Here is a 25,911-nt window from a genome sequence, read left to right as displayed (position 1 = left end):
AAACTGGAACTCTGATGCATTGTTAATGGGAATGTAAAACAGTGCAGCTATTGGAATAGTCTGGCATGTCCTCATAAGGTTAAACATTAAGTTTCTATTTGATCTAGCAATTCCACTTCTAGGAATATACCTAAGAGAGAAATAAAACACATCTATCTACAAAAATTTGTACACAAAAGTTTCAGAGCAGCATTATTCATAATAACCACAAAAGGAAAACACCCCAAATATCCACTAAATGATGAAAAGATAAATAAAATGTAGTGTATCTATACAAAGGAATATTATTCAGCAATGAAAATGAATTAAGTACTGATACATACTACAACTGGATGAGTCTTGAAAACATTACATTAAGTGAAAGAAGTCAGTCACAAAAGACCACATATTGTAAGATTCTATTTATACAAAAGGTCCTGAGTAGGCAAGTTTATAGAGATAGGAAGTAGATTAGTGATTGCTTGGTGCTGAGACGGGGATGGAGGAGGGGGCTGGTTTGGAGGAAATGAGGAGTAACCATGTGACAGCTAATGAATGGGAGATTTTTGAAGTAATAAAGTTCTAAAATTGATTTGATTACAGTGATAGTTGTACAACCCTGAATACATTAAAGACCACTGAATTGTATACATCACACAGGTGGATTTTATGGTATGTGATTTATAGCTCAATAAAACTGTTTTTAGCTTTTTAAAAAAAGAAACATACAAAGAGATAAAAGGGATCTGAAAGTGACAGATACTGAAGATGGGCAAAGAAGAGCCAACATATGGTTAAGAGGGGTTCTTGAAAAACAAAACCAAAGCAACGGAACAGATTCTTTAAAAAGTTATTCACGAAAACGTTCCCAAAAAATATTTGAAACCTTATATTTAAAGAGATTATGTACCTGACAATACTAACTCAGAACAACTGATATCAAGCTATACTCTAGTAAAATTACAGGACTTTAAAGATCATTTGGGCATCTAAGGAGAAAAAGTACATGAATTGTAAGGGAGAGAAAATTAAGATTATCAGACTTACAAGACTTATGGAAGAAGAAAATGGAGTAATATTTAAGATAAAGAAAATGTGAATCAAGAATTTTGTATCCAGCAGTTTTCACAAAATTTTACCAACATTAAAAAAAAAAATCAGGAAATACTGTTCCCATGAGTCCTTCCTAAGGATATTAGAGAATGAATTTCAGAGAACCAAAATGACTAGACACGTGGAAGTAAGTACTGGTAGTAAGTATTAAATATGTAGTTATTAAGGAACTAATACTAAGAGAGGCTTAAAAAAAGATACACAGTGTGTAATGGCTATATGATTGTATTAGTTTCCTATGGCTGCTATTACAAATTATCACAAATTTGGCTTAAAATAACAGAAATTTATTCTCTCACCGTTCTGGAGCCCAGAAGTCCAAAATCAGTTTCACTTGACCAAAATCAAGGTACCAGCAGGCTGCCTTCCCTCCAGAGGTTCTAGGTGAGAATCTGTTGCTTGCTCTTCCAGCTTCTGGTGGTTGCCAGCCTTCCTTGGCTTGTGGCTGCAGCTCCAATCTCTGCCTCCAGGAGGATCACACTGCCATTTCCTCTTCTGTGTATAATCTCTCTCTGCTTCCTTCTTTGTGATGGCATTTAGGGCCCACCCAGATAATCCAGTAACCTCCCCATTTTAAGACCCTTAATCCCGTATGCAATGCCTTTGCAGTATAAAGTAACCTCACAGGTATTAGAGATTAGGAGCTGGACACTTTTTGAAGGGCCATTACTCAGTCCACCACAATGATCTAGTACAAACATTTTTTTTAAATGATGGAGGATAAGGATGGCATATGCAAAAAAAGTTTTGGATATTTTCAGTATCATAATTGATGCTGGCATTAGTATTGTTATTCCAAGATTGCTGATTGTATACTGTGGGATAAAGCAAATGAGTAATTATGGGGTATTCAATTCTGTCATTCCCTATGTACTTGAAAATCAGAATTCACAGTGTGGAAGAAAGACAGATGAAATACAGGAAAGACAAGGTAAAAACCTTGTAATCTTGAATTCTAATTGGAAATATCAGTATGAACTCTCAAGTACTGATATTATGTTCATATCTATTACATTCATTCTCACGCTCTCTCTTTATAGTTCCCCAACTGTGTCCACTGAAAAAGATCTAGAAACAATGGCCAACTCCATAAAAAACAAAGAAATCAGCATCCTGAGTGCCATATGGTGGTCTTGAGAAAAGATTTTCCATGAAAAGATACCAGGTCTTCCTGGAGAAATGCTAATTCGAGACTGAGGCAGAAAATATATGAGGAGTGGAGGAGAAGGAGGGCAAGAGAGAGCAGGGGGACACAGAGAGGATGAATCTCCCAAGCCCAAAAGAGGTGTCAGTTACCAGACTCTGTATTCACAAAGGTAAAGAAAGAAGGTATCACAGGGAGGGGAGGGAGGCATTGATTGGCCCTGGACATGGTCACGCACGACAGCACAACACGGAAAGGCAACTGCTGGTGGTATCCAGCCAAATATTTTGTAGGTGGGGGAGAGCTCTGACCTACAGACTTTGAATGTTCCAACTTCACCAGGGAAACCATCACCATCATGTGGGAGAACACCTCAAACCCTCTTGGCCTGCTGACATTAAACATCCCCAACCAACCCTCTGATGGAGACCTATGCCCCTCCAATCCCCATCCTCTTACCTGCAGGGAGCATCCTCTTACCTGCAGGGAGATAAGAGCTGGTTCTACATCCACAAGAATATCCAGTCACTCATTCAATTATGCATCTCATCGTAAATCCATCAAAAGGCATCCTGGCCTAATAAATCAGGCTTGTCGATCGGCATAACCCAGGTCTGCTCATAAATGCCCCTGTTCTGTGAATACATCAGCAGTTCCCCTGGCTGCACGCTGCAATCACCTGAGAGCTTTTAAAGTTACAGTGATGGTGGGACCCCAGCCCAGATATATGAAATAAGAATCCCTAAGGGTAGTGGGCATCTGTATGTAAGTTCTCCAGGTGATCCTGAGGTGCAGCTGGGTTGCAAAGCACTGTTGAAATACAAAACTAGGTTTCTGAGGCAGCAAGGCTGAGGGTTCACCCTTGAAAACTGGGCTGCTCTTTAAGGCTAAGACTGGCCCATGTGAAGCACACAGAGGCCTCTTCCTGCTTGAATTTCTACAAAATCCAAGATTACAGCTCAGTCTTTTTTCTCCTTTGCTTTTCTGCAGGATGTGACCCCATAGGGTTCTGCAGTTTTTCAAAATTCTTCTCTTCTGGCTGCAATAGGGAAAAATTGGTGACTAAGACTTGAAAGATGTTTTTTCACAGAGCAGCAAAAGGTATAAATATTTGAGGACAGAAGACGAGTAATGAACAAATTCTGCTTACGTGTAGTTACACGTGAGCAACGTATTGATGAACAGCTAGGGGGAAGAAAGAGTACAAGTTCCTGCCTCCCACACCTCAAAGAGAGAGAGGGCACTTCCACAGCGGGAAGCATGTTGAGCCCCACGTGCAGTCTTGCTGGGTTCCGGCTGTTTGTTCTAATTGATCTGTCAACCAGTATGTGGGCATTAAGTCATTGAGGTGGGATTGCAGAAGATATGGGAAGAATAAAACAGAAAATCACGGAGTGTTCAGTTTAGAAGGGATCTCAGAGATCATCTAAGATTTAGGTTCTAAGTAGCTCTTATTTTACAAACCAGGGGACTGGAGTACAGAGATGAAAGTGACTTGTTCAAAGCTTGTTTGATCCAACAAAGGGTAGGACTGGCATTGCAACCAGTGCAGAACTCTTCCATGCCTCATTCTAGTCTCACAGATCCTGGCCTGCCTGCTGAATAAATAGACTATTATGAGAAAAGAGTACGTTGGAATGGGGAGGTGAGAGGAGGGACCGCATCCCTCCCACATGACATAGCCAAGGCGTCAAGGCTTCTCCCTTAGAAGAGGTGAGTCAGCAGCCTCAAGTGTGTGCTTTACACATACTTTTTAATGAAAAACAACTTCAAGCTACTGCTGGAAAGAGGAAATAAAGAATCACTAAAAGGCAGCACTGTCATCAGGCACTTGATATCCACAAGACCCAAAGGATGTCGGCCTCACTCTCTGACAAACCAAACCCTTGCTGAATTCCACACACCCCACATAGGCTCACTGAACAGCTACTATGTGCCAGGCCCTCTGACAGTACTGCACAAAATACAAGAGTTTAACCACCTTTTATGGAGCCTGTGCTAAGACAAGTACACAAGTGACAGATTATAAACCAAATGGTGCTATAGTAATTTAAGGAAGAAGAATGTACATAGAGTTGGGAGGTGGGGAGAAACTAGTATCTGATGAGCTAAGCTTCATAAGATGAGAATGGAGTTGATGTATTCATCCCAGATCTACAACAACAAAGCCAGCTTCAGGCCACAGGCTAGATCACCTTCTGGAGAAGAAAAGTGAGACCCATACCATAAAAATCTTCACCATTTTGCCAAGAGAATGGCTGGGAGGGCACAGTCACCAAACACTGCATTCTTGCCCCCCAAAAATATTTTGAAAAATACAACCAACATGACTGGGATAACAATTGGGCTGGGCAGGAAAAGCAGAATTACTTTACTGGGTAAGAGCCATGTCTGGGATCCCACTCCTGGCAAAGGCACCCAGGTAAATGTGGTGAGGAGCAAACTCACCAGTGTATACTCAATGACACCAACTTCATTCATTCATTTGTTCATTCAAGATCAATGGTGCACCTATAATGTGTCAGGCGCTGTGCTAAACCCTGGAAATTCAAAACTGAATCAGACATGGTGCTTGTTTCAGCATCCACAGGCCAGGGAGTACCATCTGGAGGGGAGTTGGGAGTGGAGGGAGATTGTACAAGACAGAAATAATTGCAATATAGGAGTAATGATTAACAGAAAGCCTAGGGACACAAAAGGAGTTGCTATCTAATATCCCAGACAATTTAATTAGCCTCAGAAACCCATCATGGATTTGTCACCAGTGACTTACAGAATCCCTGTCTGAAGTTTTTATATTTCAGCAACTTCCACTTCCAACAAGAGGCTGGGAGGGAGAAAGAAACTTCCTAATCTTAACTTGCTGAGATTGTCAGCTAACTAGGGACTGTGTTTTTACAGCCTTTATTAGCATCCCACTCAACCCTTTTCTCATTTCTCAGAGGAGCTCATACAGACACAGTCTCATTCTCATCGTTTTGGCTTAAACTGCCACATCTCAGCAGCCTAATATGTTTCCTAAACTCTGAGATAGTATAAGATATCAGGACTACTCTAAAAAGAGAATTCCATACAGGATATTAGGACATAGTGTAGCTAAGGGCCCAACCCAGGAAGAACAGCTGAAGACCAAATACAGAAATGAGACAAGTTCAACCACCTTTCAAGCTCTTGCGGTTCAGATATTAGAGTGTCCTCCCAGTGGACAGCGTATAAAGGTTTGTCATGTGAATTGTAATGACTCATTTAGAGTAAGTCCCTTTGAAGGGAAGACTATTTAATTCTGTATCTTTTCTGCTTCTGACTCTCCTTCCCAAATACAGCCTGGCCCTAAGAACACAATACGTGTTGCTGTACCAAACCTTTCTTTGCAATTTCTCTTACACCTACCTCTTCAGTTCCATGCCTGCCATTGTCGTCCTGGTTCAGGTCCTCACACGTGGAGAAGTGCCCTTTTCTGTCTTTGGAGAAGTGCTCTTTTCTGTCTTTACAACTCTTATCCATTTCCTCTTCCTAATACATGACTCTATGTGTGTGTGCACACATCTACATACATATACATATATATATGTGCATATATATGTATATATATTTATATATATATGTGTGTACATATATATTTTATATATATACACACATATATATATCATCCCCTAGAGGCACACATTTTTGTTCCCCACCATTTACAAGATGAAGTCACATCTCTCAAGTCTGGTATTTAAAGCCTCCTGGGGTATGTATGGGTCTTCCTGCCTCTATCATTTCTTCATTATCTATGGTTTTCTTATTATCTCCTCCCCCCTCAAAAAGAAGGTAATAAACCTCCACATATAAACCATCCTTTCCCCCATTCACACCACAGAGCCACCCTTCCTCTCCTTTTCACTTACCTAAAAGCTGCCCATTCACTTCTTTACTTATACATGTGGTCATTCCAAACCAAAAGATGCCTTATACCTCTTGGCAACCTCCAGAGTAGAACATGTCCCCTCGTTCCAGCCACTGCCATCTCTAACCTGAAATACTGGATGAGCTTCCTGAACAGTCTCTCTGGGCCTATTATTGCCCCCTCCAACCCACTCTCCACAAAACTGCTTCAGTGATATTTTTAAACCTCAAGACTCATCATCTCATGCCCCTGCAAGACCCCTTCCAACATCACAGACTAAGCCACTAACAACAGCTGCCTCCAAAAACTGTCCTAGGTTTCAGGCAAGAATATAAATGGATGAGCTCTACCCCATCACAGCAGTACCCCCATGAACATGCTCATGAAGGCAGTGCAGTAGAACATCTCTGTGTGGAAAAAGCAAGGCCTCATTCCAGCAAAGCCTTGGTCCAATTTTGTCCCAGAATTGGATATGGAAAGACCTTGAAAAAGTCACTTAATACTTAGCCTTTGAAACTACAACGATAAAAGGGAGAGAATGACATCATGCAGCATAGTTGGAAGGATTAAATGAAAAAGTTTATGAAACAACCTGGCAGAAGGCCCAGCACATAGTATGTGCTCAATACATAATACCATCACTGTGCCTGTCTTTCCATATCTCCCCAGCTGGGCTGATTTCCTTCAAGTCACCACCTTGTCTCATGTATCTCTGACCTTCAACACCAAGTACTGTGCCCTAAACACAGTACAAGCACAATAAATACTTCCTATATGATTGGTTTTATTCCTACGCCTGCATTTGGAAATGTATATTCAGGGAACACAAGTCAGATTCAGAAAAAGCTATATGGCGAAAAAATCTCAATAAATCTATGGAAGGAAAGTGAAGATAAGTGGTAAGAATTTACGAGGTGGGGCTTCCCTGGTGGCGCAGTGGTTGAGAGTCCGCCTGCCGATGCAGGGGACGAGGGTTCGTGCCCCGGTCCGGGAAGATCCCACATGCCGCGGAGTGGCTGGGCCCGTGAGCCATGGCCGCTGAGCCTGCGCGTCCGGAGCCTGTGCTCCGCAACGAGAGAGCCACAACAGTGAGAGGCCCACACACCGCAAAAAAAAAAAAAAAGAATTTACAAGGCAGTACACAATGATTCATAAGGACCTCCACTTGGGAGAGACCCCAGGTCCTTTTGGTCTTTCCACCAAAACTAGCTTGGGCTGTTCCAGCACTCTAACGCTGAGATTCTCCAATTGTGCGCCTTGATTTGATTTGATTAGAATCACCTGGGAGAGCTTTTTAACCTCCCAACGTGCAGAACTCCCATTTCCAGAAAGATGGAGTAGACATACTTATCCCCATTCCTCCTGCTAACAACCTCTAAAACTCCAGGCATTATATATAAAACTAGTACAAGACAGCTCCAAAAGATGGAGAGAAGGCAGACCAGGCAGGGGCCTCAGCACCCAAGAAACGCCACAGTTGAGTTCCCTGGGTTCTTTTTGCCTCACTTCTCCCAGACCTGTTGCTGGAGAAGCCAGGGACCCAGAAATGCCAATGAACACATACCAAAAAAAAAAAAGTCCCAAGAGAAGCTCGCTTTCTCTATCCAAAGGACCAGGAAACGGGCAGCTTCACATGACAGAAAACTTTCAGACAATAACAGCTCCACTCCAGCCAAACATCACAGAAAAAACCTATTACCCTCATACTCATCCCACCAGCAGTGTCAGAAACTAGACTTCTGCCCTCCCCACGCTGTAAGGAGACGCTCCACCCTTACCTTCTTCCTGTCAGTATCAGAGAAGCCTGAACGGGGAAGCTGGGACGCCAGGAAGTCCACCTATGGGTGATAACAAGGCCTCCTGCTCTCCTCGCTGGGGTTTCAGAAGAGTCCCAGTGCTGAGTCAGAACTTTTACCACCACCCAGGGTTAGGAGGCGGAGCATCAGGGGAGATCACGTGAGCAACAGTAATGAGGCACTCCTGCCCCACGCCAGATTGGTATCAGCTGAAGCCAATAAATGATCTAGCCTTCCACCCACACCTAATGGTAGGGAGGCAGCGCTCCCCTCCCCCCACCAGCGCATCGGCAGAGAAGAGAAATCTTGCCAAAACAGACCTGATTAAGATCCAGAATATCATAACGTAATACCCAAACCATCCAGGTTTCAATAAAAAAATCACTTATCATTCCAGGAACCAAGAAAATCTCAACATGAATAAGAAAAGACAATGAAAAGATGCCAGTACCAGCACAAAAATAGAAATATAGATCAATGGAACAGGATAGAAAGCCTAGAGACAAACCCACGCACACATGGTCACCTTATCTTCGATAAAGGAGGCAAGAATATACAATGGAGAAAAGACAGCCTCTTTCTTCAATAAGTGGTGCTGGGAAAACCGGACAGCTACATGTAAAAGAAAGAAATTAGAAGACTCCCTAACACCATACACAAAAATAAACTCAAAATGGATTAAAGACCTAAATGTAAGGCCAGACACTATCAAACTCTTAGAGGAAAACATAGGCAGAACACTCTATGACATAAATCACAGCAAGATCCTTTTTGACCCACCTCCTAGAGAAATGGAAATAAAAACAAAAATAAACAAATGGGACCTAATGAAACTTAAAAACTTTTGCACAGCAAAGGAAACCATAAACAAGACAAAAAGGCAACCCTCAGAATGGGAGGAAATATTTGCAAACAGAGCAACTGACAAAGGATTAATTTCCAAAATATATAAGCAGCTCATGTAGCTCAATATCAAAATAACAACCCAATCCAAAAATGGGCAGAAGACCTAAATAGACATTTCTCCAAAGAAGATACACAGATTGTCAACAAACACATGAAAGGATGCTCAACATCATCAATCAATAGAGAAATGCAAATCAAAACTACAATGAGGTATCACCTCACACCAGTCAGAATGGCCATCATCAAAAATTCTATGAACAATAAATGCTGGAGAGGGTGTGGAGAAAAGGGAACACTCTTGCACTGTTAGTGGGAATGTAAATTGATACAGCCACTATGGAGAACAGTATGGAGGTTCCTTAAAAAACTAAAAATTGAACTACCATATGACCCAGCAATCCCACTACTGGGCATATACCCTGAGAAAACCATAATTCAAAGAGTCATGTACCACAATGTTCATTGCAGCTCTGTTTACAGTAGCCAGGACATGGAAGCAACCTAAGTGTCCATCAACAGATGAATAGATAAAGAAGATGTGGCACATATAGACAATGGAATATTAGCCATAAAAAGAAACGAAATTGAGTTATTTGTAGTGAGGTGGATGGACCCAGAGTCTGTCATACAGAATGAAGTAAGTCAGCAAGAGAAAAACAAATACCATATGCTAACACATATATATGGAATCTAAGAAAAAAAAATGGTTCTGATGAACCTAGGGACAGGACAGGAATAAAGACACAGACATAGAGAATGGACCTGAGGACATGGGGAGGGGGAAGGGTAAGCTGGGACGAAGTGAGAGAGAGGGATTGACATATATACACTACCATATGTAAAACAGATAGCTAATGGGAAGCAGCTGCATAGCACAGGGAGATCAGCTCAGTGCTTTGTGACCACCTAGAGGGGTGGGATGGGAGAGGCAAGCCGGAGTGGATATGGGGTATATGTATACATATAGCTGATTCACTTTGTTATACAGCAGAAACTAACACAGCATTGTAAAGCAATTATACTCCAATAAAGATGTTAAAAAAAAAGATGACAGATAGTTAGAATTATCTGACAAGGACTCTAAGTGGCCTTCATAAAAATGCTTCAACAAGCAATTATGAATATGCTTGAAACAAAGGAAAAAACTAAGTCTCAGCAAAGAAATAAAAGATATAATTGCAACACCCAGGCAACACCCATATTAACTGAATTAAAATTGCTGAGCGTTCGCAGCCAGCAGCAATTTTTTTTTAACTCCCCCAAGATTCCAAAGAGCAGCCAAGTTTGAGAACAAGTGCTCCAACTCATGGTTCTCATACAAAGGTATCTATCAGAATCACCTGGAAAACATGATAAAGGCACAGAGATCCAAGCCCTATGCTGCTTCAAGCCTGGGCCTCTATATTTTCATCAGTTTCCACATGATTCTAATAGACACCAAAGTTTGAGAACAGATGCCTTAACTAATCAAAGGAGTTTGCAGGTAATTCCTCTCACTTGAGGATGCTGCAAAATTCTTGACCTGAAGGAGGAAAGAGCAGCATTTAAGTGACCTTGAAGCAAGAGGTGAAGTTTCAATCATACTTAAAAAAAAGTTTCAATCATACTTTGGATATGGGTGCCCAGGATACAGTGTGTTTAACCTGGGCTGCCAAATTTAAGAGAAAAAAATCCACACATATTGAGGACCAGTTTGAAAATGTAGTTACAGTACAGGTTAAATCCGTTTATGGGAAATAGCATGGGAGCGAAATAATACGTTAGCTGTCACTTGGCCCATGGGAGACATTAATCTTCTTGGCAGAAAAATAAAACGCTTCCACATGAGTGCCTCTTCCCATCCAAAGAGACCAAAACAAAAAGGGAAGAGTTTATAATCAAGATAGAGAAAAAGGACACAACCAAGGAGCTTTTCCATTGTGCACTGTGGGCTAAGATTTCCAACCAAAAGGCAACATCTCCTGGGCTGGAAGTTTTTTGGCATTTATACTTTCCTAGAGGGACCCTGGAGGCTCCAAGTGGAGTTGAGAGAACCAGTCCTCAGAAACGGAGCTGAGAAATGCAAGGAAGAGGGCATGGAAGTTGACAGGAGGAAGAGGTGTGGTAAGGGTGGGTGGATCACCACCGTTAGACAGGAAGTGCACAGGCAGGAGCCCAGCAAAGAATAACTCTCCCCAGGAAGGAAGGGGCTCCCAAAGCCCCTCTCCTGCCCGTCTGGGCTTTTCCACTTACTCATTGATGCCTCATTTTCATATCTGGAGACCATCAACATGACCCACCAGAGAGGCCCACCAAAGGTGGCCTGTTGCCCACTGGCACACAGCAGCTGACCAGTCCCTTGGTCACAGGTTTAACCTCAATGGGAGGAGCTGAGACCACCACCTTTAATAGTCCATTTGCCCATTCAATCCAACCTAGAAAGATGGTCTCAGTTTCCTCATTGGAAGCAAAAACACCTACCCTCAGGGGGCCACTGTAAAGATTAAATTAGTTTGCATACGTAAAATTCTGAGAACCATGCACTGAAAGTGATGAGTACTGGATAAACATTAGTTCTTGGTATCCTGAAGCATATTCAGCACAGAAGTTAATAGTGCCAGACTGCCAGGGTTTGACTCAGGGATCTATCCATTACTAAATGTGGACTGTGAGCAAGTTACTCTGCCTCTCTATGCCTCAGCTTCCCCATCAGTAAAACTCAAATGATGAGAGTACCTTAACTCATAGGGCTGTTGGGGAAGATTAATCATTTCCTAGAAAGAGCTTGGCACAGTGCCTAGAACATAGTAAGTGCTTTGTAAATGATAGTGATTAATTATGTTAGCTTTCTATGATGTGAACAGCACGAGGCAGGTATGTGAGGAGTCCTCTTCATCCTTGAGGAGCTTACAGCCTAGATCAACAGATAAGAAATGCACACACAGGGCTTCCCTGGTGGCGCAGTGGTTGAGAGTCCGCCTGCCGATGCAGGGGACACGGATTCGTGCCCTGGTCCGGGAAGATCTCACATGCCGTGGAGCGGCTGGGCCCGTGAGCCGTGGCCACTGAGCCTGCGCATCTGGGGCCTGTGCTCCACAACGGGAGAGGCCACAACAGTGAGAGGCCCGCGTACCGCAAAAAAAAAAAAAAAAAAAAAAAAAAAGAAATGCACAAACAGAACCAGCAAGGAGGAGCAGCACAGAATAGGGGACACGTGATGATTCTGCAAGCATGCAAACAGTGTTTCTAACACGCTCACACACAGGCTAATGGAGTTCAGAACGTTCTGAATGCAGGGTGCATTGGGCAAGTGCCCTCCTTGGCTACCCCTCAGTAGGGAGTCCCAGGTCTCATTCACCTCTCAAGGCTGATCATTTCAACAGTTCTCCTGGAAAGCACTGCAGCTTCAAGAATAAATGGGGGAGGGGGGCTTCCCTGGTGGCGCAGTGGTTGAGAGTCCGCCTGCCAATGCAGGGGAAACGGGTTCGTGCCCTGGTCTGGGAAGATCCCACGTGCCGCAGAGCGGCTGGGCCCGTGAGCCGTGGCCGCTGGGCCTGTGCGTCCGGGGCCTGTGCTCCGCAGCGGGAGAGGCCACAACAGTGAGAGGCCCACATACCGCAAAAAAAAAAAAAAAAGAATAAATGGGGGGAGTAACCACTGTCCTCAGTTCTCATGGATGGAGCCATAAAAGTGTAAGACACACAAGTCTCGTTGAAGTGTTGCAGAAAACCAACTGGGTTACACGCCGTGGGTAGGGGACCAGGGGTTCTAAAGTGTTCCAACACTCTGGGCACAGAACTTACTGGAAGTGCCATTTTAAGTAACTTTTAAAGCTAGCTGCTCCAGTGTTTGAAAGGAAATATGATGCTGAATATAAAAATTGAAAAGGGAATTGTAAGCATCACAAGGTATTAATTAATCCCATGATGCAAGATTCCTTCTGCTTAAATTACCTCTGCTTAAAGACATATTTATCCAAGAAATTCAGAGAAAGATAGTGAATACAGACAACATACAGTACTTAACAAGATTCTGTGATTTTTAATCCGAACAAGGATTAAAAGACTGGAACAAATGTGATGGGGGCATGTACCAGAAGCTAGTTAACCCCTCCTTATTCCTTCCCAAGGAGGCTGACAGCTATTTTAAGCGCACAAAGTAGTCATGCTGTCTGATTTGCAACTTTGGGAATCAAGAAAAATATGGCAGCTAGATGCTTTAAGCAGGCATGTAAAATGAAGATAATACACTACTAGGCCTCTGACTTATTAAAAAAACAGAGTGGGGACTTCCCTGGAGGTAAAGAATCCACCTGTCAATACAGGGGACACGGGTTCGATCCCTGGTCCAGGAAGATCCCACATGCCGCAGAGCAACTAAGCCCATGCACCACAGCTACTGAGCCTGCGCTCTAGAGCCCACAAGCCACAACTACTGAGCCCACGTGCCACAACTACTGCAGTCTGCACACTATAGTATCTGCATGCCGCAACTACTGAGCCCGCATGCTGCAACTACTGAAGCCCGCACACCTAGAGCCCGTGCTCCACAAGAGAAGCCACCGCAGTGAGAAGCCCGCGCACCGCAACGAAGAGTAGCCCCCGCTCACCGCCATTAGAGAAAGCCCACGCACAGCAACGAAGACCCAACGCAGCCAAAAAATAAATACATAAAAATGTTTTAAAAAGAGTGTATGATAATTCCTAGATTAAAATCGTGCACAGATGAAATTTAAATTGCAATCTGCAGGACTAAACAACAACAATAATAAAAATAACGACCCATTCTGTGCCAGGCACTATGCTGTTTGCGTGCATAACTCATCTGCACTAACCCTATGAGGTATGTGATACCTGTATCCTCTTTTTACAGATGAGGATACTAAAAGAGAGATGCTAAGTAACTCGCACAAGTTCACACAGCAAGTGAGGGATAGAGCCAAGATTTGAACCCAAACACAGTTTGGCTCCTGGACCCATTTATGCTATGCTGCCAACCAAATTCATGTCATAAAAACTATAAAATAGAAAATTAAAGGAAATAAAGAATTGGGGGTAAAGGGTATTAGTTCATTAATAAGAACATAACAGGTTGAAAATATTTTTTTTACTAATAAATGACAATTATCTACTCCTAAACTTGGCCATGTGTTCTATAATCAAAGATTCTAATTCCATTGCATATCCATCACTGGAATTCCATTTAATTCAGGAAAAATGCTTACCTGGCATTTCCTTTGGAAGGCAGTGGCACTCTGTGAGGTGGGGGTGATGGGGATACCTCCTGGGATCGGGGACTAGTCTCACTAGGGACTGAGAGGTACAGGCCTGAAGCAAGAGAAAAAGCTGGGAGGAGACTAGAGCCAGCTGAGGCATCTCCCACTCTTGGGTGATATAGGAGGGTCCTGGCAGTCCTTGTAGGGAGCATCTTAAGAAATTATATTCATTGATTCAAAATACATTTTCTATATGCAAAACACTACAGTCAGCACTGCAGAAGACACAAGTGGGCAGAGGGACAGGGACCCTAATGATGACAATGGGGGGATGAAAATCAGACAAGGGCAAGCAGCTATAATCCATAGCAGGGTCTGGTCAGTCCCTTCCACATAGAGGAGGGACTGGTAACATCCACTTCACTGAGTGACAGTGGACTGGGCCTAAGAGATGGATGGGGAATCACAGGGAGGGTTGAGGGAATGGTAGGTACCCGAGATGGGCTGAAGTATAGGGTGATTAAAGGGAACTGTTCAAAACCAGAGAGCCCTGAATATCAGGCTAAGAATTTTTGGATCTAATATAGTAGGCTTATAAACTTTTAGTGTCTTTGAGTAGAAGGATATCATAATTATATTTCAGGATAATTAACAGAGCAAAAGTTTATAGGATAAAGTGGAGGCCTCCAGAAGGTAACTGAAACAGTATGGTGAGAGGTGATGAGCATCTGAACCAGCCAGAGGTGAGACAAGGAGGAACAGGCAGGATGCATGGATGGATATCACTGTGAAAATTCAAGGACACAACTCATTTGAAGTGGGGGGACGGTGGGGGGTGGGTGTCTGGGAAAAGGCTGGCCACAATAGGTACTCAATCAACAGCCAATGAGTCCACTGCTCCAAAGTGTCAAGCTTGGTGTCTGAGAAGATGGTGGGGTCATTTAAAGAAGTATGAAGTCATCAGAGAGATTTGAATTCAACCTTGTTGAGCAACGGGGTTAGCAACATGTTCATTGGGGTAGAGATAGCCAGCAGGAAGCTAGAAATAAAAATCTGGAGTCTGGACTAGAGTTAGAGATGTAGGAGCCAACATGCATAACAAGGCGGGAGGGGGAAGGATGAAACTGAGCACTTACCTTAGAGGTCAATGTGCAGCAAAGAAGAGAAGGTACAGACAGGGCGGCTATGCATGGCCAATCAAGAGCCTGCAGAGAGATGAGTGAGGCATCCCAAGGAAGACAAGGATAGGCTGTTCAGGGAGAAAACTCAAAATGAATGAGGACAGAGAAGGGTGACAGTAGAACAATTTCTACATGGCAACCAGGACAGAGGTGGGAAGGACACGGCCAGGGACTGAATGAATATTGAGAAACTGCAGAGAGTAGACCACTCTTTCATGAGGCTTAGCTGTAAAAGGAAGAGGACAACATATTAATGAAGAAAAAGGTGGAGAGTAGAGAGTTTTCACATAGAGAAGGTCACAGCACACTCCAGGGCAGAGGAGTGAGCCAGTAGGGGGAAAGATGGAACAATGCAAAGGTGGGGGTAGGGAGTGATGGGGTAATGAACAAAGACTCAGGAGAGGTGGGCTAGCAGCAGAGGGACGGCAGATGAATCTTAAAAAGAAAGAGGGAAAAAGAAAAAAACTAATCAGACTTCATAATTTAAAACTTTTGTGTTTCAGAAGACGATACCAAGAAAGTGAAAAGACCACCCACAGAATAGGTGAAAACACTTGCAAAGCTACATAATGGATTTGAATACAGAATATATAAAGAGCTCTTACAATTCAGTAATTTTTTTTAAAAAGACAATCCAATTTAAAAATGGGCAAAAGATCTGAATAGACATTTCTCCAAAGATGTGAAAATGGCCAATAAACACATGAAAAGATGTTCTATATCATTATTCATCAGGGAAATGCAAATCAAAACCACAATGAGATACCACTCCATACCCACTAGGCTGGCTAGAATCAAAAAGCCAGATTATAAGAAGTGTCGGTGAGGATGCAGAGAAATCAGAATCCTAACACACTGCTGGTGGAAAAGTAAAATGGTACAGCCACATCAGAAAACAATCTGGCAGTCCCACAATGGTTAAATATAGTTACCATGTGATCCAGCAATTTCACTCTTACCTACCTACCCATGAGAAATTTAAGCATATATCACACAAAAATTTGTGCACAAAATGTTTACAGCAGCATTATTCATAATAGCTAAAAAACAACCTTAATGTCCATCAACTGATAAATGGACAAACAAAATGTGATATACCCATACAATGGAATATTACTCAGCCATAAAAAGGAATGGAGTCCTGATACATGCTACAATATGGATGAACCCTGAAAACATCATGCAAAGTGAAAGAAGCCAATCACAAAAACCCACATACACCATGGTTCCATTTATATGAAATGTCCAGAATAGCCAAATCTAGAGACAGAAAGTAGATTAGTAGTTGCTTAGGGCTGGGGTGGATGAGGGTGGGGGGGATGATAGTTAAAGGGTACAGAGTTTCATTTTGAGGTGATGAAAATGTTCTAAAATTGACTGTGGGGATGATTGCACAACAGTATGAATATATTGAAAACTACTTAATGGTATATTTTAAATTAGTGAATTGTATGGTATGTGAATTATAGCTCAATAAAGCTATTAGGGAAAAGGGAGTGGAGGAAAGAAGGAAGTTCTTTATCCAAAAACAGGAAGGAAGGAGGAAAGTAGCAGAGACCAAGTCTGCAGTGAAGGGCAGGAAAGTGGGAAAGACGGAAAGCGGGGTGGGCCTGGCTCCAGGCTGCTGGGGGAGCAGGATAAGGGCAGCAGGAGGTCACTGAGGAGCTAAGGGCAGCCTCAAGGCAATGAGGTGAGAGGAAGCAGATAATGATGGTCAAAGAAAGCATTCTGAAGATTTGAGTTCTGGAAGTAGCAGCATTATGAGTAAGCGATAATAAACAATGAGTCTGATTAGGGTCTTGAACACGGATGATTGGCAAAGGTCAGCATGACGAATGAGTGTGAGATTCTGACCACTAAATGGACTGGGACATTTTGGGCAAAGGAGACATGGCAAAATCATGAAATGTACAGATAAGGTAGAAATACATTTGCCCATCAAATTCCAAAACACCAGCTCCAGAGGAACACCCTGGGGCACCTGAGAGCAAAATAAGGGTGAATAAAAACAGGTATTATTTCTGAGCAGTGCTGTATCTTTGAGACTCATCACCCCCCAAAGATTCATCTGGTCCAGGCAGAAGATAACAATGGATATTAAAGCATCTGGACAAATACCTAATAAGGTGAAATAACCTACACTTCAATGATGACATCAGCGAATACACCAGGGCCTCTATCTGAATCCCTACTTGTTCACAGTCCTGGAAGACAGGACCCTTTGGGGGGTGGGCGGGGGAGGGGAGAGTGCACACCCAGAATATAGCAGAGTTGTTTCTGAGAGCTTTTTACCACACACCACAGGTTAGGTTTGAGTTAGAGTACCCCATTTATGGTGGACCAACCTATGTAATGTCCTAATCTGGAAGCCCTCAAGATAGCGTGTTCAAGAGGCATCGCAGGTAGCCTGCTGTGTGGGGTTACTGTAATCTCTAAAATCTACATCATGGAAACCATCAGCCAGTGAAGCCATTTAGCAGGGAGGGAATAATGGCCAGAGAATTCAGTTCAGATTTGACCAAGGACTCCCAAATCCCCCAAATCACTCAGCAATAAGACAATATATTTACTGCTTTCAGACTTCCTACAACTGGAAATTTCTTCCACTTGATAAATAATTTGATGTTGCTGGCTATATATATATATATGTACCTGATGTTGGGGGAGGGGGTTACACACAGAAGCACAAGACAAGGTACTCAAAGAACATTCGACATCACTGGAGAAGCTATATGCAGAGGAGAAAGAACACAAAATTTTATGGTTGACCATGATCCAAGGATGGCTTTGGCAATATCTCTCATCCCACGTGCACTCTTGCACTGTGACCTTGACACTCCCCACCAAGAAGTGAAGAATACTTCTCCTCCCCTTGAATCTGAGCCAGCCTATGGTCCAATTTGACCAACAGAATGCAGCAGAAGTGACTCTGTGTAACTTCGGAGGCAAGGCCTTAAGAGCTTCCACCTTCCCTGCTTGGAACACTCCCTCTTGAAAGCCAGCTGCCAGATCAAAGGGCCACAATGCTATAAGGAAATCCAAGCTACCCAATGCAGAGAACCTGCACACAGAGGACTACCAAAGCACAACCATGAGAGTGAAGCCTTCTAGGACCTTCCAGCCCAGCCACAGCAGAATGAAGCCAAGTGAGTGATCCAGTCCACACCACATGCAGCAGAAGAACAGCCCAGCCGAGCCCTGCCTGAACTCCTGACCCACGAATCATGAGCAGATTAAACAGACATTGTTTTATGCCACTGAGTTTTGGGGTAGGCTGTTAAGCAGCAACAGATAACTGAAACCAACGTGAAGCCAGGAAACCAGGGATGAGTCCTGGTTCTGTTCTCACCTAGCTATGTGACCCTAGGTCGACGACTTCCCCTCTGGACCTCAACTTCCTCATCTGTAAAATGAGGAGGCTGTACGAGGTGAGCTAAGGTGCTTTCCAGTTCTGACAGGCTGTGCCACACATGCCCAGATCAGGCTAGGCAACGAGATCGGGCTAGGCAACGAGATCTAGGAATACAGCGGGAGCTACTACTTCAGGATGAAGTTAAGGAACCATGGACGAGGAATCAAAAGGACTGGAGTGTGAGGCTTAAATGAGGCAGCACCTAGAACAATACATGGTCCATAGTAAGTGCTCACTAAATATCAGCTATAATCATTATTCTTTCATCTTATCAGTTCTGGGACTCTGGACAAGTTATAATCTCTCTGAGCCCCAATTTTTTCATCTGAAAAACAGAGATAACACTAATGTCCCAATTTCCACATGAGGAAAAGTTTGTGTGTGTGAAAGTCGCATGCAAATCAAAAATCACCTACAAACGTAAGGCATAACTATGTTATTAATACTCTTATTCTTTGCACCACTGTCATGAGAAGTCTTCTTCTCACCCAGCAAGCAGAGACAGCTAGTTGATGGCACTGGCCACCAAGAAGGCATATCGGGAGAGGGAGAGGGAGAGACAAATACAAAGGAGCCACACAAGCTTTCAAGCTGAGAAGGATTTTACCGCCCACCCACCAGCAACGGTCAGTGAGCCAGGTGCCCTTTCTGACACGGAGGGCACTATCCCTTAAGAGCAGCTCCCAGACCAAGGTTATATCTTGAAAGAGCCTAGCACTAAAAGTTTGAATAATTTTCTACATCAGAGTCAGAGAGGCCAACAACCTAAGGATGCCCCACCAGTGAACCGTGAATCAGACCAACCGCCCAGCATAGAGTGAACATTCCATAAAAAATATTAAATGAATAAGCATTGCATTTGAGAGTCTGAAGCCAAAGCTCCCAGGTTTAGATCCTGTCTCTGCCATACCCAGCTATGTGCACTAAAGCAGGCAACATATCGTCATTTATAAGGTATAAGGAGATCCACCTCCGGGGAAGCAGTGAGAATTACATGAAGTACTGCAAGTGAAAAACCTCTAGGATCCTACTTGACAGTTAAATGCACGGTGTGTTTTTTAAGTGCACAGAACCTCTGACACCCAGATGCACTTCAACCCTAGCCATAACCTTTTCAATCTCCGCGGCACCCTGAAAATGAGCGGCATCCATCCAAAAAGTCATTCCATCCAGTGTTGATTCTGAAAAACTGCCAGCCCTTGGGAGTGAAAGACCTGGGCTCATTTTCCAAGAGTATCTGACAAGGCAGCACTAATACATTTACATTTTACAGCCTGTGCTTTTCCAAAACAAGGAATGAGTGTGTTGTGGATTTAACCCTGAACACCCAGTGATCGTGCAGTTCCACGGACACTGCTCGGAAGGGATGTGAAAACCAGCCAGATGAGGTGCTTGCCAGGTGCTCATGAGACAGAAAAGCTTCTGCTTCCACCTCTACTCCGGTCTTGGTTGACATGATTTGAATGTACTCGTGTCCAGCATCGATTACCAACAGCTGGGAGTTAGGACCCAGTTCTCAAGGTCAGCCCTGTCCTTTCTTCCCTACCTCACCATTCTCAAAGCAGAACCCATGGTTCACCATGTCCCACATCTGCATTGGGAACACAGCTGCGACCAACTGTGGTTCCCCTTCCTCTTATGGAGCACCACTGTGTGTGAATCCAGGCAAGTTACTATAGGAACTACACCACACAACCCCCAGACATTTGCTTAGAAAAGAAACTACATGTTGGGAAAGAGAGGGTAAGATCCAGCAAGCTGGAGGCAAGCCTGAAGCCAGTGTTTCTCAAAGTCTGGTCCCAACCACCTGCATTAAATCACCTGGAATGCTCCTTAGAGGTGCACAGTCCTGGGCTCTCCCCAGAGGTGTCAGATTAGAATTGGAGGTGGCAAGAATCCGACTCTAACAACCTCACCTGGTGATTATTATGCATGCTAGGTTATGAGTCCTAGCGAGGACCAAATGCAGAGACTGTGAGAAAAGAATTAAAAGGTTAAAAACACTTTATTTCTGATCTTTCTTCTTTTGTTCATTCTTGCAAAACAGAGCCCTGGTGAACCAAACAAGACAAAAGCCAATTTCCCAGTTTATGCATGTCCAAGAAAATTAAATCATGACGTGACAAAAACTCATACATACTTGAAAATTTTAAAACCTGCTCACCAAAGCAACAGGCCTGGACAAAAATTAACCCAAACATCCTATATTAGACCAACCAGCTCTATTCTGAGAGAAGCAAGATAAGATCTTGGCTACAGCCCCACTCTGGTCCCAGCCATACCCAGTAATTCAGCTCTGCATTCCACTGCAGGGTTTGATGTCTGGGGAAACATCCTAGCTCTCCTAGCTCTAGCAAATATGGCTGGGGGAAGGTTATTCAGGGAGAAAAAAAAAAAGGTAAGATTTAAGAACTCACACATCTCCATGAGAAGGAAGAATAATCGAAAGTAACTGACCACATTGGACTCATATCAGACACTCAAAAAGATGTCTCAAGAATTGAAGGAAATAGCCACCTGATGGAGTAACCCTTGCCTGAGATGCTAACACCCTGCCATCTACGAAGCCATAAAGGAGAAAAAGGGAATGAAGACTGTCTCCACATCGGAAGTACTACCTTTTCAAAACCAGAAGACACAACCTACTTGGAGGGGTAGTATTTTCTGTCACTTACCAGTGACAGGCACACAGTAGGTGCTGAGCATCCCTGAGTCTTGGGGGGAGGGCGTCAAGCTGCATGAAGGAAGAGCAGAAACACTCTTCCCCTGTGATGCGCAGCAGGAACCCCAGCTGTAATCTCAGAAACCAGAACTCCTCACTCTGGGAAGTGCATCACGGGGTGGGGGTGGGGGGGCAGCCTTATTCACACCTCATGGTGCAGTACAGAGGCTTCCGCCCCGCCCCCTCTCCCAAGGATGGACCTGGGGTTTTGAGCTGAAAATTCCAGTCACCCCCGATAAATTCTTCAGCAGCGGTCCCCTACTAGCTGCTGAAACTTAACATTAAGCCACAAAACTAGTAACCGGGCGGCTTTCACCACACCTCCCCCCCTTCAATGACTGGCACTTGCAAAGGAGCCGTGGCAAATAAGGCGTTTAGGAAGTGACTCTGACACCTGGCCGGGGTTACCTGGAATCTAAAAACGAAAACCACTCCTGTATTATTTTCTTCAATCAGGAAGCAGGTATTCCCCCTTTAAAAGACCTTCCTGAAAGCACCTCTCCCAAGGGATCCCAACAGGTAAATAACACCAAAGCTTCCCTAAATCGATTCTAAAGAACCACGTCCAGGCTGCGCTCACCCACTGGCTTCTCCTCAGAAGAAGAAGGGATCCGGGAAGTAACTCAATCAGTCCTGGATGGGTAAGGATGGGGGAGTCTGCAGGTGGGAGGAGGAGGGTGAAGCAACACGGCTCAAACTTTGCAGTTGCTCTTTAGCAGTTCTGGGCAGGAGCCCGCGGAACTCTATACAGAGAAGGGGAGTCACCCTCCCTAACAGAAAGGCCCCCAGATCAGCCTAACCCACCAGCTCTGCGTCCGGGATGGCTGCGCATCCCGTCCACTCACACATGCCCCTCCGGGGCAGTGCCCTCCCTGAGGCCCCCTCACCTTGGCCTCGAAGCAGATGCCGTGCTGGAAGGCGTCCTCGTTGTGCAAGGGGATCCGCAGGTCGTGCCCATCGTCCACAAGGTTGTACTTGGTTTTGCTGGGCATGGTGACCCGCGGTGGACCGGCTCCTCCAGAGGCGGCGGCGGCGGTGGCAGGAAGGGGCTGGCGAGACCCAGGAGAGGGGAGGCGAGAGCTGGGGGCGACGGCGCGCAGAGGGGGCGCAAGCGGAGGGGCGCCCTGGCCGCGCGGCGGCAGTGGAAGCCAGGACTCGGAGCGACGCCGAGGGCCGGGCTGCAGCGGGCGCGGATGCGGGCGACGCGAGCGGCGCTGTGGCCGCGCAATTCCTACCGGCGAGGAGGGTGGCGGGGGCGGCGGCGGGAGCTGGCGGCGCGACGACCGGGCTGGGGGAGGGGAGCAGTGGGCGCGCGGCCCGCGGCGGGACTGGGCGCGGCACTGGCCCGGGAGCAGTGGCGCGGACAGACCGGGACGAGGAAGAAAAGGCGGCAGCGGCAGCGGAGCGGGGTGCCTGTCACGGAGACGCCGGATCAGCCGCCGGCGAGCGGCTCCTCCTGCGGGGTGGGCCCGGGCCGGCTCCTCCCGCGGGGCGTCCAGGCCCCGCCCGCCGCCGGGTCCGCCCCCGCGCTGCCCGCCGAGCAGGTGAAAGTCCCCGAGAGCGCCGCGCCCGGCCCTGCCCGCGTCCAGCGGCCCGACCCGGGGAACTTCGCCCTGGCCCTAGGCAGCCGGGGTCTCAGGAACCCGGGCTCAGTCCTGTTTTTGTTTTTTGCAGTCAGAGTCTGAGCCAAGCTACTGATAGCAGCAGCGGCGCCTTGGATTTTCTGTTTTTGTTTTTTGTTTGGGGAGGGGGAGGGGCGGTGTTTATTGTTTTGTTTTTATGTTTTACCAGGAAGGCCCAAGTCCTGGCCCATATATATATATATTCAGATCTGCACTGAGAGTCCCCTTTTCTCTGGAGAATCAAGACTGCACCCAAATGGGAGAGTATCGCAAGTGCTTTCTGTTCGTTCCTTTGAGCAGTGATTTGTGACTTGTGTATTGGGGGGTTGTGGAGATGCCTTTGGGGATGGTTTTAGTATTTAAAAGCCATCAGCCTTGTGGAAATGGAGTAGGCCAAAAAAGAGTACTAAGGACAAAAGAATCCACCACCTTTTTATTTTCTTGAACAACCTATAACCGGGTATGGACAAAATGAGCTTCCAAGTTATTTCTGTCTTATATTATTCTTCCTATCTTAGTAAGTGCTTGAGTTCAGTTTGCCTATTGTTAAAAGGAGGCTCATTCACTTTTCTCCTTTACATCAAGAGTTTTTTGTCAGGCAAAAATGTGCAAAGGAGGAGGCCAAAGGGGCAGTTACTGACCAATTATTTAGTATCTATCAAACCCCATGGGTAGAGGTACATGATAACTATGATTTACATGGCTTAATATTACCCCAGAGTCACCAAAAGCAACCAAACAGCCCGGTGCCAAGGCCAGCCCAACCTGAGTTCCCTGAGACCAGATGGTCAGCTCCTCTGTTGAATTCATCAACTTAAACCGCTTTTAATACCTTGTGGACACATCCACCCAGGGCAACCTGAAATCCAAACGTCATTGACTGCTTGTTGTATAGCCAAGGTTTGGCGTCACCATAAAGCATCACAATGAAATTACTTGCAAAAGGCATGTCTTCCTATACTATTTCAATGATAAATTTATGTAGGAGAATGCCATAATATAATTATGGCCATAATTATATTTCTGATTTTGTCCCATAGTGCTAACATACAATTGCCCTTTCCTATATATTGCCTACTCCTTATCTGCTGAAATTACTGCTCAAGATGTAGCATCTTATGGGATATCTCCTTATATAAAATCAAGCTGATGACTAAAATTAATCACATATATTATGCTGTATAGATTTTATTCATAAATATTAGTAAGAACCAAAAATAATTTGCACTGAGGAAATGCACCACTAACCTTTTTATAAATACAGGACATGAAAGTCTAATCAGGCATGTTTGACTCTTTGAATGTCACCGTGGTTTTAATATGCATCATAATGCACTCTCTAAAACCTGGCACAGGAACTCAACAACTAAAAGGCAAGACCTTAAGTACTTCATTTACATCTCATATTCCCTCCTGAATTTAAAAAGTCTTCTGAACTCCAAATGGCCTTTTCTTCTAGATTAACTTGGGTCCCACTGGACTGCTACATTTACCAGAATTTCATATCTAACTCTGTAACACATTCTTTGTAGACCAGACACAAAAAACTAAAGCTCCAAAGATATTTCAGGATCTAGTATAGAGACTACTACATGGTAGACATCCAATAATTATTTATGGAATTGAATAATAATAATAGCTAATATTCATTGAGCTTTCTCTATGTGTCAGGCATTGTTCTTAGAGCCTTGCCTGTATTATCTCATGTATTATTCACAACAACCCTTAGGTAAAGCCCCATTGTATGAAGAAACTGAGGCAGAGAGGGCTACATAACTTGCCCAAGGTCACACACTTAAATTAGAAAGAAGCCAGAATTTGAATCCAATTCTTTGTTAAGAAGTGTTTCCATCGGCCTGGATTGTCATGAAAATCGTATTGCAAACGACATGCGTATCAAATGCAGGGTCCATGTTTTATTTAGGTGTATTTTGTTGCTAAGCTATATTTATTCCACTTCAGTTAGGTGAAATGTTCCCAAAAGAAGAGGACTGTCCTCTGCTTTGGCCTACACCTACTATAACGTCAGAGCCACACAGGCACAAAAACACCCTTCTTCCAGAAACAATGTGCATCCAAAGTAATTTCCTTTTTTTTAAGCAGTGATTTCAATCTTGTTTTTGCACCTTTAAATACAAGTGAATTTCACCCACAGCCTTTCCAAATTTTTTTTAAGGTTTATTTCTTAAAGTGAATGATAGGTACATGTATCACTTTCCATATCCGTCTGTATTGTAAACATTGCATAATACAATTTTAATCTGAAGTACATTTAATTAAAATATAAATTGCTAAAGCATACAATACTTCCTATGTTAAATTTTATTAAAACTTTGTTTAAAAATGAATTGGAAAAAATCCTAACACAGAACTTTAGAACTGGAAACTGCTCAGAGATCGTCTAATCCAGCTCCTTCATAAAGCCAAAGGAATAGAAACCCAGAGAGGTTAAGTAATTTGCCTAATCATCACTATAGACTAGATCTCCTAACTCAGTAATCTTTTCATCACACGAATATGGGTTAAAAATAAATTGCCAGCAAACTTTATTTGTAGCACACAGTTGGAACTGAGAAAATTAATTGGCTTTTGATCATAAAATACCTGCTTTTCTATGCTAAGCACTTCCTGTGCATTGTCTCACTTGACCGTAAGAAGTAGGTACTATATAAGTATCCACATTTTACAGATGAAGAAACTGAGGCTGGCAAGGGGAATAGCTTGTGTAGGTCATAGAGCGGTAAGTCCTAAGACTCCTTTCATGACTATAACCAACAAAGAATGAAGAGTATGTCAGCTTGCTCAGTACTGCTCAGATACACACACAGAACTCACAAAATCTTTGTATTAATAATAGTATTAAATATTAACAACATGTAATGATTTCTTTCCATTAGCTAACAGTTAACTCCAAAAAGCTCCAATTATTTTTTCATGGCACGATTTTTACCTG

General features: G+C 44.0%; 1 protein-coding gene across 3 annotated transcripts in view; it reads right to left on the bottom strand.

Annotated features, from left to right (window-relative positions):
* LOC309799486 (uncharacterized protein C1orf226 homolog) overlaps positions 1-22,506 on the bottom strand; it is a 315,687-nt gene extending 293,181 nt beyond the window's left edge. For all 3 annotated transcript variants that reach the window (XM_082612703.1, XM_082612704.1, XM_082612705.1), the window contains exon 1: positions 22,224-22,506. In XM_082612703.1, the coding sequence (XP_082468829.1) occupies positions 22,224-22,328 (105 nt within the window). In that variant the 5' untranslated portion in view covers positions 22,329-22,506. The remainder of the gene's footprint in view (positions 1-22,223) is intronic.
* Positions 22,507-25,911: the final 3,405 nt, after the last annotated feature.

This window comes from Mesoplodon mirus (genome assembly GCF_964341445.2).
Source record: "Mesoplodon mirus genome assembly, chromosome: 3".
Lineage (NCBI taxonomy): Eukaryota > Metazoa > Chordata > Mammalia > Artiodactyla > Ziphiidae > Mesoplodon > Mesoplodon mirus.
Note: the sequence above shows the minus strand (reverse complement) of the source record. Positions and strands in the feature narration are given on the sequence as shown.